General features: G+C 46.0%; 1 protein-coding gene across 1 annotated transcript; it reads left to right on the top strand.

Moving 5' to 3' along the window:
* The first annotated feature begins 742 nt into the window (after positions 1-742).
* On the top strand, positions 743-5,505 carry LOC126498106 (PRAME family member 12-like). The gene is made up of 3 exons (XM_050136456.1): positions 743-860; positions 4,487-4,798; positions 4,935-5,505. The coding sequence occupies exons 2-3, from the start codon at positions 4,512-4,514 to the stop codon at positions 5,209-5,211; spliced, it is 564 nt and encodes a 187-aa protein (XP_049992413.1). The 5' UTR covers positions 743-860; positions 4,487-4,511; the 3' UTR covers positions 5,212-5,505.
* Positions 5,506-20,454: the final 14,949 nt, after the last annotated feature.

Here is a 20,454-nt window from a genome sequence, read left to right as displayed (position 1 = left end):
ACCCCCCCCAGCCCTGTGTCACAGCTTCTACCTTCAGAGGCTTCCAGCCTTGGACATCCTAATCCACAGCTCTGCAGGTCAAATTACTCTGTACTTTGGGTCTCAGCCCAAACTATACAATGAGATCCTGTCCCCCAAAATCTCTGTAAATAAGGGGGCTTTGAGGCTCACTCATGTAATCCTTTCATTGTGGAGACAGAGACAGGTGACATGACCTTAGGCAACTTAGAACCTTAGGTTCCTGCTGACCCTAGGCAATTTAGAAAATTCTAGGTCAATTGGGTGACCTTTTTTTTTAAGGTTTTTTTTTTTTTAATATTTAGTTATTATGTATACAATATTCTGTCTGTGTGTATGCCTGCAGGCCAGAAGAGGGAACCAGACCTCATTACAGATGGTTGTGAGCCACCATGTGGGTTGCTGGGAGTTGAACTCAGGACCTTTGGAAGAGCAGGCAATGCTCTTAACCTCTGAGCCATCTCTCCAGCCCCTGGGTTATATCTTTATACATATATTTTGTTTCGGTCTCGAAACAAAAACCATGAGCTAGAAAGAAGGAAGGGAAATATTCTGAAGGGGGTTCATGAACGGGTTCTGTTTTTCTCCCTAGTCTCTGTTCCTTCAATCTGTCAAGAGAGAGATCAGAGTCAGTCACTCTGGACACACCTGATCCCGATTCAGATAAAATGGGTGGAGTCTCAACCAATTTGATGACGTAGCAGCCTGTGGTTGGTCCATAAGGCTGTAAATTGAAGAAGTGAAAGGGGGAATGAAAAGACGCCAGCGGGAGAACCTTAGGAGCGTGGAGCCACCTCCTGAATCTGCTGGGTAAAGGATTGTGTCCCTAATGCCCGTGTCTGGTAAGTCCCTCACCCCTATGAGAACACCCAATCCATCTCAAGCTACTCAGCCACTCCCCTCTAGGGACATTAAACTGTGGGTGACACAAAGCTTCTCATTTCTCTCTCTTCTGCTGAGCAGAATGAAGACTCACTCCTTTCGGCTTCAAGGACAGCTTTGACTTCATCTCCAATGTTGTTGCTTTTTTTGTGAATTCAAGGGTTTGTTGTCTTGAGACAGGGTTTTGCTCCCTGGGCCCTGCATGGCGGGAGGAAGGTACCCATTCTGTCTGATTGTTCTCTGATGTTCCATACAACACCGATGATGGCAGAGGGCATGAATGTGCACCCCCACCCCACAAAATGATAAAATAGAACTTTAAAAAACAATGCTTAAAAAAAAATCAAAGTTTGAGGCCAGGTGTGGCGGTGCAAACCATTAATTCCAGCGCTTGGAAGGCAGAGACAGGTGAATCTCTGTGAGCTTGATGCCGTGAGTCCCAGAACAGCTGGGGTTACACAGAGAAAAACAGCAGTGGCCTCGTGACTCAGGCTGGCTGGAGTTGTAATCCCTCCTTCTTCTGTCTTTGTGGAATGTTGGCATTATAAGAATGTGTCTCCCCACTGCCCCAGCCTCCTAATTCTAGTGGTTCTGGCTAGGGTGACCAAATTCTATTCTCTTATTTTTCAGTCCAGTTTATTCCTGGCTTTTAAAGATCATTTTAAAGATTTTAATTTGTTTCATGTGAGTGAGTGTTTGGCTTAAGAGGTCAGAAGAAACATGGGATCCCCTGGGACTGGAGATGTGCTGGGTTTGGGCCACCATGAGGGTGCTAGAAACCAAATTCAGACCCTCTGCCAGAGCCATCTCCCCAGCCCTGATTTCTCGCTGTTTTGTGGTTGTTGGTTTTGCTATTTTGAAACAGAGTCTCCTGTAGCCCAGGCTAACCAAGAATCTAAATGTAGCTGAAATGGTGTTGATTCAGAGATTCATTCTCCTGCCTCCACCTTCTAAGTGCTGGACTGGAGGTTTGGGCCATAGTGGCCTTTGGGTACAGTGCTTAGGACAGTACAGCTAGGGTCTCCTGTGAGCTGGGTCAGCACACACCACCCCAGCTGCTGCATCTCCAGCTTCTGCCTCTCAAAGAAGTTTCCTTTCTTTTTAGCGCACACCTTTAATCTCTAGCACCTGGGAGGCAGAGGCAGGCGGATCTCTGAGTCTGAGGCCAGCTTAATCTGCAAAGCAAAGTTCAGGACAGGCTCCAGAGCTACTCAAAGAAATCCTGCTGTGATTAAAAAAAAGTTTTCTTTCTTTTAAGATGCAGAGTGAATGTGGATTTATTAATTGACAATGAAAACTTCAAAACGGGAGGAGTTCAAAGGGTGCAAAACGCTAAAATCTTTATTTTTGAAAGGGTCTCATTGTGTAGCTCTGGTTGTCTTGGACACTGAATCAGGTGGGCCTTGAAGCGACAGAAATCCTCTGAGGTTCACTACCAGGTCCTGGTGATCTTTTTTCTATTTTCATTAAAAAAAAAAAAAAAAAAAAAAAAAAACTAGATTCTGTAGTGGCCCAGGCTGATCTCAAATTGTTTTCAGGCTGCACCCACCCACCACGAGATTAGAGTCGCGGGTGAATTTTTTGTTCTGGTTTTTTGGTTTTTTGTTTGTTTTTGCCACAGTTTCTGAGTTCCCCTGGCTGACCGGGACTCAACTCCTGCACCAGGCTGACCTTGAACTCCGAGATCAACCTGCCTCTGCCTAGTAGATTAAAGGCATCCACAACCACCACCCAGTTTGAGATTTTATTTCTTGACGGTTTTACCAGTTCATAATAATCTTTGGATGCTGGTTTATGTATGATTGTCTGAACATCTGTCTTCGCCACATATGTGTGTGTGTGTGTGGAAGATAGAAGATGGGGTCAGGTCCCCTGGAACTGGAGTTACATATTGTTACAGGTAACCCACCTAAAATAACCACTCAACCACTCAGACACAGTTTACAGCCAACTGAAAGTCTCTCTAGGAGTCAGCCGGGACCATACTCAAGTGTTCCTGAGATTTAGACGTAGATAGGCTGAGATAAGTAGGAAGTGACGTTGGCTTTCTAGGATAATGTTGGGTCATTTTCCATGGGATTCTCCCATCAAGGAGATCACGTTCTAGTTAATACTGAAATTGCCTCAGCAAGAATACAAGATGGCGGGATCTTGGCACTGTCTTGGCTTGTCACTATATGGCACAAGCTGCCTTGTAGGTATTGGCAATCAAACCCAGGTTTTCTAGAAGGACAGCCAGGGCTCTAAGGGACTGTATTATGTCCTCAGTCCCTTGATATTAATATTTTCTTTTACATGGGCCTCAAAAACAGTACTGGGAACACAGTGGGAGAATGGACCACTAATCTTAGCTACTGTGGCAACTGACGCTGGTAGGTTGAAAGTTAGGTCAGCTAGGACCCTTGAAAGGGGGAACCTGGAAAGACTGTAAGAAATTAAAAGGCACAGAGTAGGTGGCAGTTCAGATTTGAAGGAATGAGCTGAGGCATAAGGCTCTTACATAGGGAGACCTATGTCTAAATGAGATAGAAGCCTGGGGTGGAGATACTTGCTTTGAATCCCAGCACTCCCAGGGCAGTGGTAGGCAGATCTCAATGAGTTTAAGAAGACCGGCCGGGTCTGCATAACAAGAGAGTTCAGGCCAGACAATGTCTCATAGTGAGACCCTATCTCAAAACAACAATAAAACTGAAAACTAAGAAAGCAAACAGTAGCCGGATAGTGGTACACCTCTATAATCCCAGCACTGAGAAGCAGAAGCAGGTCGGTGTCTGAGTTCCAGGCCAGCCTGGTCTACAGAGAGAGTTCTAGGACAGCCAGGGCTACACAGAGAATCCCTGTTTTGTGAATCCCCAACCCCCAAGTGGAAATGAAGTTCAGGGAAAGCCAACACCAGAGTTTGTTTCTCTCAAAAGTTTCCCCCTAATTGCATGCAACGTACAGGCCCTCTTGGGCACAGACCTCTGCCTCTCAGCCGCTCCTAACGCTGATGCTAAGCTCTCACCATTGCTGCTTGGAAACTTTTGTTTCAGTCCAGTCCCTGCGCTTGTGTTGGACACTGTCCTTGTCCCAGGTCAGTGCCACATTTGTTATTCTCCTGCCTCATCCTCCCAGACACTGGGATAGGACTCAGGGTATCCACATCTGCTTCTAAAGTTCTTAAAAGCAAGTAACTGTGCCCATTTCACAGATTTTTCCCAGCCAGGACCCAGAATTGAAGGCAGAATGAGGCAAGTACTCTTGGGAACAGCTCATCCAGAGGGACTTATGGAGTAAGGGTTCACCTAAAAGGATGAAGCTCCAGTCTCTCCAGATTACCCGCTCCCCTGTGGAGTAGGACTCAGGGCAGCAGGGGTTAGGGTAGGGTAGAATAGTGGTGAGTCACACCTCACATGGCCAGTCCACAGTCTACCATGGTGCCTTGCAAGAGCTGCGGTTATGAGAGCAGCAGATAGAAAGTCAAACGGGAGGACCAGGTCCTCCCTTCTGGGCTGTGACTCTGAGCCTGGGGTGCTTTCTGTGAGGGAGAAGCAAAGGCCTTTCTAGGCTTTGGTCTGAAAGGATGTCTTTCTGGATGCTTCCACAGGATCCCTCTACCTGGTGCCCTCAAGATGAGCTTACAGGAAATGCCTACGCTCCAACATCTGGCCATTCAGGGGCTGCTGAGAAATGAGGACTTGGTCATCTCCTCTCTGGAGAACCTGCCCACAGTGTTCTTCCCACCACTGTTCAAACAGGCCTTCATTAACCGACAAGCAAGGATAGTGACGGCCATGGTAATATCTTGGCCCTTCTCCTCCCTCCCTCTGGGGGCCCTGATAGAATACGCCCAAAGTGATAACTTCCAGGCTGTGCTGAATGGAATCGATTTCCTGTGTAACCAGTCTGTTTGGCCTAGGTGAGAGAGGCTGAGCTGGTGTGGAAGGGAAGGCCGTGGGTGAAATTCAAAGGAAATGTAGAAGGGGGAGGTTGAGATGTGGGATCCCAGACAGATTACAATTGTCCTCTGAATCTCCTTTCTGTCTGAACCACAGTAGGTGCAGGCTACACACACTCAATTTACAACAGATCCATCACGACTTCTGGGAAGGATGTCCGGGACCACAGTATCGTGACAACTCTCCAGAGACCAAACGAGGGGAAATAGATCCCAAAACAGGGCGAAGGAAGCCGCTGATGAAGGTGCTAGCCGAGTATACCATCTTGTATGTCGTTCTCAAGGACTACAGCAGTTTCTTCATGGAGTGGCTCAAGGTGAGAAGATACACTGTGCCAAGTTATTTTTTTAGGTTGGTTCGTAAAAGGAAATGAAAAGCACCAATGGTGGACAGAGGAATTGGGTCTCTTACGACCTCTCTGATCTTGAGTTACATATAACTAACTGGTTGTAAGCCATGCGGCATGGGTGCTCTGAAGGACCTAGTCCTTGCTTTTAACTCCCTTGGCATCTCTCCAACCACCAAACAGTCATGATGACCTCTCATGTGACTTGGGCTGACTTGGAACTCTATGTAGAAACTTTGGACCCTGAACACACAGACTACCAGACCAAGCCAGGTTTTTAGCTATGGAACATTGAAATTAAATAAAGGCGTACACATCCACAACTAATTATTTGTTGTACTTTTGGATGCTTTTGTTTTGCCTGGAATAGATTCAAGGAAGTGACAACGTGGTCTCTGCAGCCTCTTGATAAGTGTTGAGCAGCCATCATATATCGTATCCAGTTCCTTCGTTGAAATAGGGATTACTCTGTAGTTCTTGCATGGCCTGGAACTCTTTATGTAGACCAGGCTGGCCTCAAACTCAGAGATCCTCCTGGCTTTCCCTTTGAGATGCTGGGATTAAAGATGTGGAGGACCGTGCCTCAGGTTCCAGCCTTGATTTCATTTCTCTAGTCCGTGTGCTGGACTGGTCTTCTCGGAAACCATCTTATGACAAAGAACCAAGCCCGTCTTCCTGCTAGATGCAGTTTTTGTTTGTTCATTTGTTTTGATTTTTTTTGAGACTGGGTTTTGTGTGTGTGTGTGTGTGTGTGTGTGTGTGTGTGTGTGTGTGTGTGTAGCCCTGGCTGTCTTCCAGGCTGGCCTTGAACTCAGATCTGCCTGCCTCTGCCTCCCAAATGCTGGAATTAAAGGCTTGAGCCATCACTGCTGGTCATAATTTTGAAATTTGTGTAGCCCATTTGTCCTCCAATTTAATATATAGCCAATATAAGCCAGCCTTTAACTTATCTTCATGCCTCAAATCTTGAATTCTGGGTCAGCAGGCACGTCCCACTTCTAGGTCATTCAGTGCCGAAGTGAGTGCCCAGGGTTTGTGATCCTAGGCAAGCAAGATCTCTCAGCATGCACCTTCAGGTTTCTTGCATAACATTAATGGATTCAAGCCATCCTCCTGTCTCAACTTTCTAAGTAGCTAAGAGAGAAGGTCTTAGCAGCTAACTTGGCTCTTTATTCCAGACCTGATTTCAGGATTATGGAAAAGTGAGAGCGTGCCTCTATAAGATCCTGCTCTAGGGCATTTTTTCAACTAGTGATGGGGGGTAAGGGCCCAGCTCATTGTGGCTGGGTCCATCCCTGGCCTGTTGGTCCTTTGTTCTATAAAAATACAGGCTGAGCAAGGTATTGGGGATTAAGCCAGGAAGCAGCATCCCTCAGTGTCCTCTGCATCAGCTCCTGCCTCCAGGTTCCAGCCCTTTGAGTTCCTGTCCTGACTTCCTTCAGTGATGGACTATGATGTGGACCTGTCACCCAAATAAGCCCTCTCCTCCCCAGCTTGCTTCTGGTCAGTCTGTGTTTCATAGCAGCAATAGAAACCATAAGACGAGTGCTTTGGTATTTGGGGGAGATCTTGTGCGTGACTCTTGTCATGATTCCAGTCTGACTCAACCATGTGGGTCACATGAATAACGCTCAGCCAGGTGCATTGACCAAAACAGTACTGCTAGCAGAAAAAAAACCTGAGGCAGGAGGATTGCTAAGAATTGGGGTATCAAATCAATTATAACCACAAGGAAAAAGACCCTGCCTCAAAACATAAATCTTAGGTTAACAAATAGTACTGTGTCGGTATGTGATTGAATAAGGCCTCAATTTGGGAAGGAGCAAAAACTGACCATGGTCAAGGTCCCAGGCCCATGCAGAGTTCTTCACTACAAGCTCTGGGATTTACTGTCTCATTTACTTTTTTTTTTTTTTTTTTTTTTTTTTTTTTTTTTTTTTTTTTTTTTTTTTTTTTTTTTTTTTTTTTTTTTTGTCTAGCTAAGTTCTCACACTATCTCAGGCCTATCTGAAACTCTTTATGTAGCGAAAGATGACCACTAAGTCTCAGTAGGATTACCCTCTCTCCACAGCAGGGTATGCCATAGGGTGTGTCCAGGTTCATCAGATCTCCATGCAGGAGAATGAACTGAGATCATAGACTAGAAGCCATTCATGGAGTCACTATGTGAACATTGGGGTTTTCTCCTTTTTTTTTTTTTTTTCCGACTCTTACTTCCTCCTCCTCTGTTGTTTGAAACAGGGTTTTTCTGTGTAGCTAGCCCTGGCTGTCCTGGAACTCCCTCTGTAGATCTTGGCCTTCAACAAGATCTGCCTCTAGTGTGGGATAGAGGTGTGGGCCACCACACCCTGTATTTCTATGACACGTGTAACAGATCTGCCTTAGGAATCATTGCCGTGACGAGGCCAGAGGACAGTTGGTCCCCAAGGGGTATTGATTTAGTGACCTAAGCCTGTTACTGCTTCCTGGAACATGAATCATGCTGAAGTTAAAAACTCAGTTCAATTCCTAGACCTGCAAAGAAAGCAAATCTGCCTGATCCATATCAGTCCTTTAAGATGGGCTTTCCTTTGCTTTCTTTCTGACCTGGAACTTGTTGTAGAGCTATTGATGGTCTTGAACACATGGTCCTTCACTCCACCTCACATGCTGGAAACAGGCCTTCTGCACCATGCCCAGTGTGATGATGGTGATGTTGACATTAGTGTGTTGAGGGAGTAGACGAGGAAGCCAGACTTTTCAGCACGCTAGATGAGCTTTTATCATTTGAGATACATCCCTTAGCTTTCCCGTGTTTTGTTTTCAGAGACACAGCCTCAGTCTCTAAGTCACGCTGACCTGCAGCTCACTATGCTGTCCATCTTGGTCTTGAACTCATTGTCACCTGCCTCCCGAGTCAGTTTGTTGTCGGGTAGCCACCAGAGAAGGCTACTTACACGTGGATTTCAGCCAATAGAAGGACTTTACTAGCCAGTTGGCAGTTACAGTGGGTGATCAGGATCCCAGTATAGCTTGGAGTCTTTGTCAGGGTGAACTTTGAAACACAAAAACCATGTCTGGGTAGGCGCAATTTAGTTCTTAAGAACAATTAGCCAGGCGGTGGTGGCACACACGCCTTTAATCCCAGCACTCGGGAGGCAGAGGCAGGCAGACCTCTTAGTTCAAGACCAGCCTGGTCTACAAGAGCTAGTTCCAGGACAGGCACCAAAGCCACAGAGAAACCCTGTCAAAAAAAAAAAAATATCTAGCAGTAAAGCTAGTACAATTAGAGACTTATAGAATTGGATGGCTTGGGACTTTGTTGTAGTTTTGGCAGTTGGTGCTGCCTACTTGCTGAGATTTACAGCCTAAATGGTACTGCCATTATGGATTTGCTTGTGCTAAGGTCTGGGACCCTCTTAAGGCTGGGGTCCTGCTACATTCCCCGCTGGTCTTAATGACTCCAATCGTGCCCTCAACCTGCTCTAAAGAGGTTCTGTTGATCCTAAGGACCATTAGTTTACTGCACTGCTATATGATTGTTTTATAGTTTAAGATGAGGGGCCACACTGTTAATCCAATCAGAATGAGAATTAAAGGGCCAGCCAGCGCTGGTGTCGGGATAGCTAGTCAGGGGTAACGAGAACAGAGACCGCTATCAATGACTTTGTCTCTTTTTCTTTTCGAGGTTTTCCCTAACCATGGCAAGATTTTCTCTGATTGTTCATATGTCAACTGATAAGGAATAATGGATTTTCCCCAAAGCCATGCATAAATACATAGTCCCCTTATTTCAGGAGTATTAAATCTAACACGCTCCGATTTTGTAGGGAATTTAACTGTTGCTTTAATTCAGAAATGGAAATTTGATGTCTCTAGTTCCTGATCAAACTGACTGCTAAGACTCACAAAAAGGGTTTCTCAGTTTGGAAAGTGTCAGAAGAGGCCCATATAGTCAAATCACTAGTGTATGCCCACCAAGTAGTCTTATGGGCCCAGGAACATTGTTATTGTCTAGATGAGTTACCAGGCATCAGAATAAGGAAGTGCCTGGGTTAAAGGTTTTGAATACTAGGCAAATTTGAGCCCCTATTTAGTCCTCTAATATTAGTTGGGGCTGCCCTCCTCCCAGTGACAGTGAGTTTAGTTAGTTATTCAGTGAGCTGACAGTCTGGTTACTTCCTGTCACTGTCCTACAGGCTCCTGATGTCTAAGCAGAACCAGCATTCCTGGCCAGTTTCTTGCTGGGAATAATCAATTCTACCCCAGGTTTCCTTCCTGTGGCAGAGTCTGATTCCCCAGGTTCCTTGTTTTTCAAAGGGCCAGAATATTTTTAAAGGAATTTTTCATGAAGCCTCAGTTTTACAACCCCAGTTTCTGCCATGGGAACTCCCTTGTTCCTGGCAACTACGGGGCCCAGCTACAGGGCATGTATAGAATTGTAAACTCGAGGTATTTCTATCTCAAAAGATAAACTCCCTCATCTTTCTTTCTTTCCAGTAGAGCCAGACATTTAAAATGGGCATCAGTGGCAGAGCTGAAATGATTTGGATACTAAATAAGAGAACCAGGCTGGTGTCACACCAGAGAAAGCCACTAATACAGGGGATCACAATTGAGAAACACATAAAAAGATACACAGAGGCACAAAAATAGACATAGTAAAGACAGCCGGGATGACCATCATGCATTCATGCACCTAAACAGAGCCGAGGGTCCAATAAGGGTATACATGGATCCCGAACACTGGATCAGCACCATTGTCTGACCTGTCTGTCCTGTGTGTCCAAACAGAAGGTGCCTTCTCCAGACTTAGCTCTGGAGGTGGCAGACAAGGGGGCTTTCTAATTTGTTTCATTTTGGGGTGGAGGTATCAGATCCCTCTTAAAGTATTAGGCCAAAATTCCTCAAAGTATGACCTGGGGACCTGGAATATCTCAGGTTGTGCACCCCCAGCAGCCTCTGGACCATAACATACATTCTTGTTCTAAGGGGCCCTGAGACCCACAGTGTCTCAAGGTCTGGTCTCAGGATCTCGGGGGAATCTCCAGAAATGCTGTGGGGTGTCTACCAGAGAACACCACTCAGACGTGGATTTATAGCAATAAAAAGTCTTTATTGGCTGGCCAGTTGACTACACTGGGTGTTCAGGAATCCATTGCAATCATAAGTCTTTCTCAGGGTAAGCATTTATGCACAAAAACCATGTTCTGGGTTGGCATACTTAGTTAACAAGAACAGTTATCTAGAAATAGAACTACAAAAGCCAAAAAGCAAGCTTAGTCCATTTAGAGACTTCCCCATAGCTGTGTACTTTGGTGGATCAGGTCTTTAACTTTGGCAGGTAGTGCTGTCTATGTGCTGAGATTTGCAGTCTGGATGGCACTTCCACCATGGAGTTGGTCATACTGAGTGCTGGGAGCCTACTAAGGTCTGGGGCCCTGGAACAAGCTTTCCCAATAATGTGATTGTTAGGTGTCAGTCACAAAGCCTGGCTCTTCTTTGTCGTCCTGGGCCACCTTGCATCTTAGAAGGATGACTTTGCTGATCAGAAGGCTCTTCTCCTGGCAGACAGGGACTTGGAAGAGAGGTAACATAAAGCATGCCCAGGGCTCTGTCAATGGAGGGAAGGGTGAAGAACAGGCATCTATCTGACCTACCCTGCTTTCTGACTGGAGCTGGAAATGCAAGGGGCAGTGGAGGTACTCCCTCGCCATCGCTGGCTCACTCTACAGTTTATAGAGTGCTCTGGGCTGGCTCCATGTTCCCCGGGGCTGCCTGGTCCTTCTGCTGGGATCCCACTGGCTTCTTTTCCCACCGGTTCCTGCACTGGCCAATCAGCCCATCTTGTTTCACAAACTCCTGGGTCTCCCGAGTCTCCGTGGAGTCTGTGGAGATCTCTCAGTGGCGGAACAGCTTGCAGAACTCATTTGTAGCCCAGGCTTCTGTCCCCGGCAACACACAGTGACACACACCAATTAGAACAATTCTCAAGGAACTTTTAAAACAGAATTTATCTCCCTAAACAGGCTTCCCTGTATTCAGGGCCAACATCAAATTGACTGGATGACCTTGACGTCCTGATCCTCCTGCTTCTGCCTCCCCAGTCTGCTGGAATAATGGGGAGGTAGGGTGTGAACTGGGCCTGAACTCAGGAATCTTAATATGTCTGTGACTGGAAAAGCTGAGGTGTGACTCAGTTTAGGTCTTAGTCCTTAGGAATGTCAAGGAAGGGCAGGCATGGAGGTTCACACCCACAATTCCTACAGGTGGGAGGCACAGGTGTGAGGAGCAGGAGTACTGGCCTGCTGGCTACATAGTCAGTTCCCCCCAGACTGGAATGCATGGGGACACGTCTGGGCAATGACATAAGGCCTTACAGGAGCAGCCAAGGGACGCTGGAGTCCTGGTGGCGGTGGTGGTGGTGTGTGTGTACACACACGTATGTGTGTGCGTATGTATGTATGTATGTATGTATGTATGTGTGAGGTTTGTCATCCATGGGTTTGAGAGCCCTACCAAGCTGGTCTATTGTTAACCCCACTGGGTGAGAATAATAGCACTACCTCAATTTTTGAACCAAATTTGAAACAAGTTTTATTAACTACTACACAGGATGATATTCATTGGTCAACTAGGTCTATACCCAGGATGCCCAGAATAAGGTTCCAAAATACATTAGCTTATAAAATGGCTTATAAAAGCAAAACCACCAAAGGCTGTGGACTTCTGCCTTTGTCTAACTGAAGGTGTCTGTGGGTTCAAGGCCAGCCTGGTCCACACAGTGAGTTCCAGGACAGTCAGAATTACATAGTTAGATACTGTTGCAAAAAAGCCATAAAGGAAAAAAGAAAAGGAAGGAAGGAAGGAAAAGAAAAATGGAAAAGAAACAAAACCAAGTTTCTGGGAAGTGAAAAAAGGCAGAGGTGTGACCATGTCCCAACATCAGTCATTTCAAATTTACTTTCCTGTGAGGTGGGAGCAGGTGGAGGAAATAGGAATCCCTGGTGGAGGCAGGCAATGTGCTTGAGTAGGGTGGGTGCCTCCCTAGCATGCAGGAAGCCACCTTGAGTTCACCAGAAGGCATGAACCAGGCTTAGTGGTCTACCCCTGCACCCTTGTCCTCTCAGCACTTGGCAGTAGGGGCAGGAGGGTCAGAAGTTCAAGGCCAGCTTTGGCTATATGGGTACTTCATGGCCATATAGGCTATAGAACACCCTATTAATAGGCTTTCTGTAGCCTGATAAGCCAACTCAAGCTGAATTGAAAAAGTAAAAGAAAATATTTCTTTAAGCAAAACAACTCCCGGTTGAGTTCTCCAGTCCCAGAGATTGAGGCCAGAGAAGTCACATGCCCAGTCTAAAGCAGGGATCTTATATAGGTTGTAGATGAGGGGTGAAGATCTGTCTGCAACAAGCTGGGTTCATGCCCAAGTATGGTCAAAAGCCAAACACTTTAGGCAAGGACTTGGACTGCTGGCAATTTCAGGAGAGGAGCCGCCATAGCCTCTAAGAAAGTGGAACTGGGCTTTTTGGTGACTTCCCTTGTTTGGAGATTCTCTGACCAGTCAGGGTTTGGGGCGGGGGCGAGAGGGGAATGGGACTTTTCAGATCATGCAGGGGCAAGCTGAAGGTTCAAATCAAACATTCCAACTTTTGGGGTATATGGACATGAGTTCAAATCTGGATAATTCCTGTTGGCATGGGACAACATAGGGAGGGGGGTCATCAGTGGGCTTGTGGTCAGTGTGGGAGGTATGGGTGAAGAAGCATTTGGTTAACCACTACTTTAGAGACCTCACTATTCCATTCCTGGACAAAGCCGAGAAGGCAAGTTGCTAGGAGAAAAAAGTAGATTATTATTACCAGTGGCCCTGTGTGTTGGGAGCAGTGAGACCCCAGATCCTGAATTCCTTGTAATCCCCTGATCTGAGTGCCTACAGTTGCTCAGAGCACGAGACCTTCAGAGTTCCTGATGGCAGGAGAGTGGTTTCTGGTGGGTTTGGCTGAGGCGTGGCTATCTCTATATAATCTGCCCCTGAACACAATAAAGGGGGCATTCTTGGGGAATTCAAGGATGACCTGTGTCGCTGTCTGTCTGTATGTGTCTGTATTTTAACCTCAAGCACACAGAGCGCAGACACGGGGGCGCAGTGCACGGCACCTATGAATGGGCTAGCCATGGGAAGAGTGGAACGGAGATCTGCCCTGGTTGTATTTACAAAGTTCTTCAGACATTTTGTGGAGTGACTCAATTAGTTTCCACCAGACCGGATTCATTGATACAATAGCAGAGCTCTTTCTCAGAAACGTGCAGGTATCTGTAAAACAGCTGGAACAGATTTACACCTTGGTCTCTTAGCAAGGTTTGAACTCCCTTGTGTCCAGGGATTTTGAGCTCTGGGTTAAAAAAGCTCTGTCTTTATCTTTGAGTTAAAAAGCATGAACTTATTTTTTATTTCTAGAGAGCCTGATATACATTTTCAGTCTGGTGAAATTTACCTTTAAGTCTATACTTAGGAGACAACCAAAGGAATTTTAAAACCTTGAGCTTGCGACTGCAGAGTAGATAGTCAGTGCGCCATCAGTTTTTCAGAACTTGGTCGATGCTGAAACTCTGACCCTCTGAAATTCCAGTGTAACAAAAGCATAGAAAGGGGAGAGAGGTTCAAAAACACCTTTATACATCTTAAACTATTTCCCGTGTTCCTTTAGTTGAAAGTTACATCTGAAGCCTGTTTTTCCTTTACCATGAAGCCTGTGAACAAGGCAAACCTGTCTGTAGTTTTAACAGGAATCTTAACTAATGGACTAACTAATGAACTACAAAGGTAGTTGTAGCCTTGGGGGCGGGGGCAGCTGTTAAACTGGTGAAGCTATCCATAGCCTAGTCATCAAACACCATCAGATCTGAAGAGGATAAATTCTACCTGAGTCAGCAGCAGCAAAGCAGCTAGCAGGTGGCTAGGAGAACAGACAAAACAAACAGAGAGACAGGATTTGTTGTGGGTGGAGCAGGCAGGGAGGATCCCGCATGGCCAGACCAAATGCCCGGAGAGCCTAGTGAGTCTTTGGCAACAATGGAAAGATAAAGAACACAAGTGGGTACCTTTTGGTGGGCCCTGCCAAGGTATGCCACTAAGAGAACTTACTGTGCAGCACAGAGTTAGTGCAAGAGGTTTACTGGGGACGTGAGAGTGAGAGAACAAAAGACCCAATTGGAGTGGGGACATGAAAGAGTCAGACAGAGAGACAGACAGAAAGAGAGGGCTGGTAGAGAGGGCTGGTGACTTGGGCAGCTCAGTTGGGATCAGGGCTCAAGGTCAATCCCTGGGTGGAAAAGGCATCTGGAGGTATCACAACCACTGCCAAACAAAACCTGGTCACTGAGCACTGGCAACAGATAGGCAGGCATGAAGAGCTCAAAAATCCTGGACATAAGGAAGTTCAAACCATTTATTTTGGCGCTGTGGTGTGAGACAGCCCCAATTTGAATAAATTTCATAGCAGACACCCCAGGGGTGACTAAGGATCCAGTTTAGACCCATGGTTGCCCATTTCCAAGCCTGTACCAGAGACTGAAGACTAGGGTGAGCCTGGGGTCGAGCATTGGGGTAGGGAGATAGCCTTTGGGAAAGACCTCTCTTAACACAACGGTCCCCCAGAACAGAAACTGTCTCTGCTCTGGAAATGGATCAGACTTGCCCTGGCATGTCATTGGCTTGTCAGAGGATCCAGGGGTCCTTGGCCCAGAGGGAGGCACTTGGTACCTCTTTAGGTGGTGGCTGGAAAATGGGTGACTTACCTCAAGTCGAAAGTTGATCACATCTGGCAGGAGAAAACTAAAGGGCGAGGAGCAGCTTTCCCACATGGCCAGAGGACCTGGTCCACCCAGAGGGTAGGTTCAATTCCCCTTGGGTTTTGGCACCAAGGTAAAAGGTTTCTTGCAACCCGACAGTTTTTTTTTTTTCCACTGATGCTGTAAGCCATAGCAAGTTGACTTGGAAAAGTACAAGAACAGGTTTATTTGAACAAAGCAACTCCTGGATGGGTTCTCAAGTCCCAGAGAACAGCACCATACATACAGCCTGTACTCTGAGTGACTCAGTGTGGCTTCCAGTCTGCTGTGTTGAGACCTAGAGTGTTAGCCTCAAATCACGTCTTTCTAGAGCTGTGTCCTGTGTTTCACTTCTCCTGTGCTCAGATGATGTACTTACAGTATATCAAAGTTGCCTGGGAGATGACAGTGTTTACAGAACCCCGTCTATTGAAGAATGGTCCATGTGGTCCATATCATGATGGGGTATATGGGTTGGTGGTTGCGGTGTGGGGCTGGGGTACCAGGGCTTTTTCTCGGTTACTTTATTCTTTCGTGTGTGTGTGTGTGTGTGTGTGTGTGTGTGTGTGTGTGTGTGTGTCAAGAGAGGGTTTCACTGTGTAGCCCTACCTGTTCTGGACCTCTCTCTGTAGATCAGGCTAGCCAGTCTACTTGCCTCTTCTTCCCCAGTGTTAAGATTAAAGGCATGAGCTACCACTGCCAGCCTTTTTTTCCCCCCCTTGAGACAGGGTCTCTCTCTGTAGCCCTTTCTGTCCTGTAACTCACTCTGTAGACCAGGCTGGTATTGAACTCGAGATCTGCCCTCCTTTGCCTCCTGAATGCTGGGATTAAAGGCATGCACCCACTACTGCCTACTTTCTTCTTTAGTTTTTGTTTGTTTATTCTTCCCCCTGCAGGGATTCATGTAGCCCAGGCTGACTAGAGACTGGCTACACATTAGAGGATGATCCTGAACTTCTGATCCTCCAGCTTCTCCTTTCTGAGTGCTGGAATTATAAGCATGTGGTGCCGCACCCAGTTTATTCTGTTTTGCCATCACCCCTTGGGCTTGATGTATACTGAACTGTGGCTCTACCAACTGAGCTGTACACTAGCACCCACCATTAGCATTTTTAAGTCATACAAACTGATGTGTTTAGTTATAACATTTTCTTTTTTAAAAAACTTTTTTAATATTATGTTTATATGTATGAGTCCTGGTGCCTGTGGAGGCCAGAGGTGTTGGATTTTTCTGAAGTTGCAGACATGGGAATGCCTAACATGAGTGCTAGGATTTAAACTTGGATCCTCTGTAAAACACTCATAGATACACATGAAACAAATAATCAATTTTTTTCTCTTTGAGATTATAACTACACGATTTCTCCATTCTTTCTCTTTCCAAGCTCCTCTCTCTTTCAAAGTCATAATCTTTTCTTTCAATAATTACTGTTACATATATATATGTATATAATATGAACATATATTTGTAAATAAACCCTCCTTGGGGCTAGAGAGATGGCTCAGTGGTTAAGAGCACTGGCTGCTCTTCCAGAGGGCCAGAGTTCCATTCTCAGGACCCATTGGCGGCTCACAACCATCTGCAAGCTCTAATTCCAGGGCATCCAATCACCTCTCTGGCTTCTATGGGCAGAGACATGTAAGGAAACAACCATATACATAAAGAAACATTTAAATAAGTAAATGTGATTTGAATGTATGTCTTCAAGGTTGACCATTTGGTATTAGATAACTAATTGTTGGGTCATCCCTAGGGAAGACTATTTTCCCACTGACAGCAATCTTTAGTCGCCTATAGCTTTTTATGTGTCGTGTGTAAGGCCTCCTGGCCATTCTCTTCTCCACTTTGATAATGTCTAGTGTTGTCCTTGTTCAGCTCATGATTAAGCACTCATGTTGGTGAGATTTTTTTTAGGTATAGCATCTGACATTACTAGGAGGCCCAGGTAACAAGCCGGGAGACCAGGTCTCACAGCAAGCTCCTTGAGCCTCTGAATCTCATGGTTTTCCCCCTCTTCCACAATGTTCCCAGAGCCAGGTATGTGTTTTGTAGATGCATCTTTTAAGACTTTGCATTTTGAATTAGTAGACATGTTTTATTAAGGGCGATGGATCTACTGCTCACAGCATGCCTTTAAGCCTAGAATTGGGCTCTGTCAGTACGGATGTGACTTAAGTTATACTACTTGACAAATAGTACGTAAAGTGTCCATTACAGTGGAATTGTGTCTGAAATGGACCTAACTTGGGAGTCACCACACTTATGAAAGCCAGCACAGAACTACAATGACATTTAACAGAGAATTGGGCTATATACTCTTTAACTCTTGATTCTATTGTGTGTATGTGGGTCTGTCTGTTTGTGTCTCTCTGTGTCTGTCTGTCTGTGATATGTGACTGGGGTGATCACATGCCATACCATGTGTGCTCTACATTTGACAGCGTTTTTAAGGGTCGAATCTCCCCTTCCATCTTTGATTATCTATAGGTTTTGAGCCCCAGTCGTCAGGCTGCTGAGCCAATTCTCTAGTCCTGACTGTACATCTTAAATCCAAGAACAGACTGGAAAGCTTAATAGGACCATGTCCAAAGTAAAAATTAAAAATCTAAGCAGAGTTGGGTGGTGGTGACTCATGCCGTTAATTCTAGCATTCAGGAGGCAGAGACAGGTGAATCTCTGAGTTTGAGGCCAGCCTGGTTTACAAGAGCTAGTTCCAGGACAGCTAGGATTGTTACACAGAGAAACCCTGTCTCAAAAACAAAACAAAACAAAATCTAAGCAGAGACTGGTAAATAGGTCAGCTCTGAGTCTTTTCTGTGTGGGGGCCCTGAATGTCTTCCCTAGACGACGAAAAAGGGAGGAGGATGGAAATGTAGCAGGTTGGAGGTTCCCAACGGGAGAGGTTCTGGGTTTTATTCCCATTACATAATTATCACATTTTTGTTTGTTTCTTTTTTTTTAAGATATTTATTTATTTATTTATTTATTATGTATACAATATTCTGTCTGTGTGTATGCCTGCAGGCCAGAAGAGGGCACCAGACCTCATTACAGATGGTTGTGAGCCACCATGTGGTTGCTGGGAATTGAACTCAGGACCTTTGGAAGAGCAGGCAATGCTCTTAACCTCTGAGCCATCTCTCCAGCCCTGTTTATTTATTTTTTTAATGTTTTTTTTTTTTTTTTTTTTTGGTCCTGGGACCAACCAGGCTGGCCTTGAACTCAGAGAGAGCCACCTGCCTCTCCCTCCCCGAGAGCTGGGATTAAAGGCGTGCACCACCACTGCAGGGCTTATCCTGTTGGCAGAACTTCTTTGTGTGGTCGTGGCCATCCGGGAACTTGGTTTATCAACCAGGTTTACCTTGAACTCAGCCTGCCTAAGCCTCTCAAGTTCTGGGAGCTCGAACAACCAGGCCTGCTCTCAGTTATCACAGCTCCAACATCTGGAATGGCTGCTGTGTAGACTGCGATTATTTTTTTAATCTTGTCCTTTGGATTGACCTAGAGTCAGGTGTGTGTGCTACACCAACACTTTGCCTTCAAGCCCTGTCCCCAGACATTTTGTAAGAACTTCTTTGAGACAAGGTTTTTCATCAGTCGCTTAGGCTGCTGGGAACTTGCTTTGCAGCACAGGCAGACAGAATTTCCAATCCTACTACCTCGAGTCTTAAATGGCTGGGACAGTTGTTTGACTTGAACATTTCTACTGGCCACAGATATACTCTCACAGGTCAAAGGTCAGACCCTGTTGACTGCATGCCAAGGTTTCAGAGAAATGACCTGCATGTTGTTGAGATAAAATGCCATGAGCAAGGCAACTTGTATGAGAAAGAGTTTATTTTGACTTAAGGTTCTGACTGCCAAGACACTCTCTGATATTGACTCCCAACTCTCATCGTCTTATCTGGTGAGGACAGAGAAAGTTTCATTCTAGACTAAGCTGCTGCAATCCTTCTTCAGACAATCCATGCTGAGACCATCAGCTTGCGCTACCACCCACCCTGCTCCGCTCCCACGCTCATTTCTGCATCTCTACGTGTGTTGGTGTTTGCTAGTGGTCATGGAGGATACATGTTGAGGTAGGGGGGCAAACCAAGGGAGTCGCTTCTCTCCTTCAAACACGTGGGTTCCTGACACCGAACTTAGGTAACCATTATCAGTGCCAAATGCTATGTGCCATCTCTGCCATCTGATTAGCTACCCAGTATCCTTATTGGAAGAAAAAAAAATGTTCAGTTTTGAGACAGTCTCACTAGGTAGCCTCAGCTGCTCTAAACTTCCCTGTGTAGCTCTCTGACTGCCTTTAATCTCACCAAGATCCTCTGGCTTTGGCCTCCTAAGGCCTTGGGGTCTAAGGATTGGTCACCATACCCTGGCTAGTTCCCATTCTCCATCCCTTCCTCCAGGCAGCCTGCTGCTGCTCCCAGCCTGACTTGCCCTCTCTCTTTTGCTGTTTTGATAACAAGCCGGGAGACCAGTGACCTGAGGACTGAGGCTGTAGGAATGCAGTTGGGTCAGCCTGTCAGTTTGGAATACCTAGGGCTCAAATTGGCTTGAAAGGAAGCCAGCTGGGCTGGGGCACACTCCTGGAACCTTATCACCTGGGTAAGGGAGAAACCAGTCCCCAAGCCCCAGGACAGTCTGGGGCACATGAGGTAGCCTTGTCTCTATGTAAAAATCAAAGGAAGTGAATGAGTTGAAGGCAGCTCAGAGCAATTCTGTAGCATGGGTCGGGTCCTGGATCAAACCCCACTACCTAACAGCCTCATCTCAAAAAAACAAACAAACTTATCAATCTATATCATTCTTGTTTGTTTTTTGTTTTTGAAACCTCCCAAACTGGGCTAACCTGAAATTCAAAACGAAGCTGCAGGGAATCCTGCATCTGCCTCCAAAGTGCTAGAATTTTCAGCTCCTGTCAACAAGCCTGACAACCATGCAACATTTGCAAAACAAATATCTGAACCCGAGAGAGGCTGAGCAGTGAGGTGGTGTCAGACTCACTTTGACTGCTCTGCAGTTCTAGGACCCGAGGGTTGAGTTTCAGGTGAGTGTGGTCTACGTGGTCAGCCCTGTCCCAACAATGAAGATGTTTCCAGAAAAAAAGATCCTCCTAGCCCCACCCAACACAGCCTATTGAGTGCTGAGGTGTGGACTGATGCCACCAAGTCCAGCTGGTAGGCCACATGACTTGGGGCCCTGTCCTTCCTGACTCCCAACCTTGGCCTGTTGACCTTTACAAAAAGGCTTCCAGGAGAGGATCAAAAGTCCCTGTCCTGTCCTAAAGGACAGCAGGTTCCTCTGATAAGTGTTAAAAATGGCTGGCGGTGGTGAACTGTTGTTTGTTTTGGTTTGCTTTGGGTTTCTTTGAGCCAGAGTAACAGCCCAGGTTGTCCTGGAAATAGCTTTGTAGGTTAGTTTGGCCTTGAACTACCTGCCTCTGTCCCTGGACT

Source organism: Alexandromys fortis, unplaced genomic scaffold (assembly GCF_014885135.2).
Source record: "Alexandromys fortis isolate MF-2015 unplaced genomic scaffold, M_Fortis_MF-2015_v1.1 scaffold_13, whole genome shotgun sequence".
NCBI lineage: Eukaryota > Metazoa > Chordata > Mammalia > Rodentia > Cricetidae > Alexandromys > Alexandromys fortis.
Note: the sequence above shows the minus strand (reverse complement) of the source record. Positions and strands in the feature narration are given on the sequence as shown.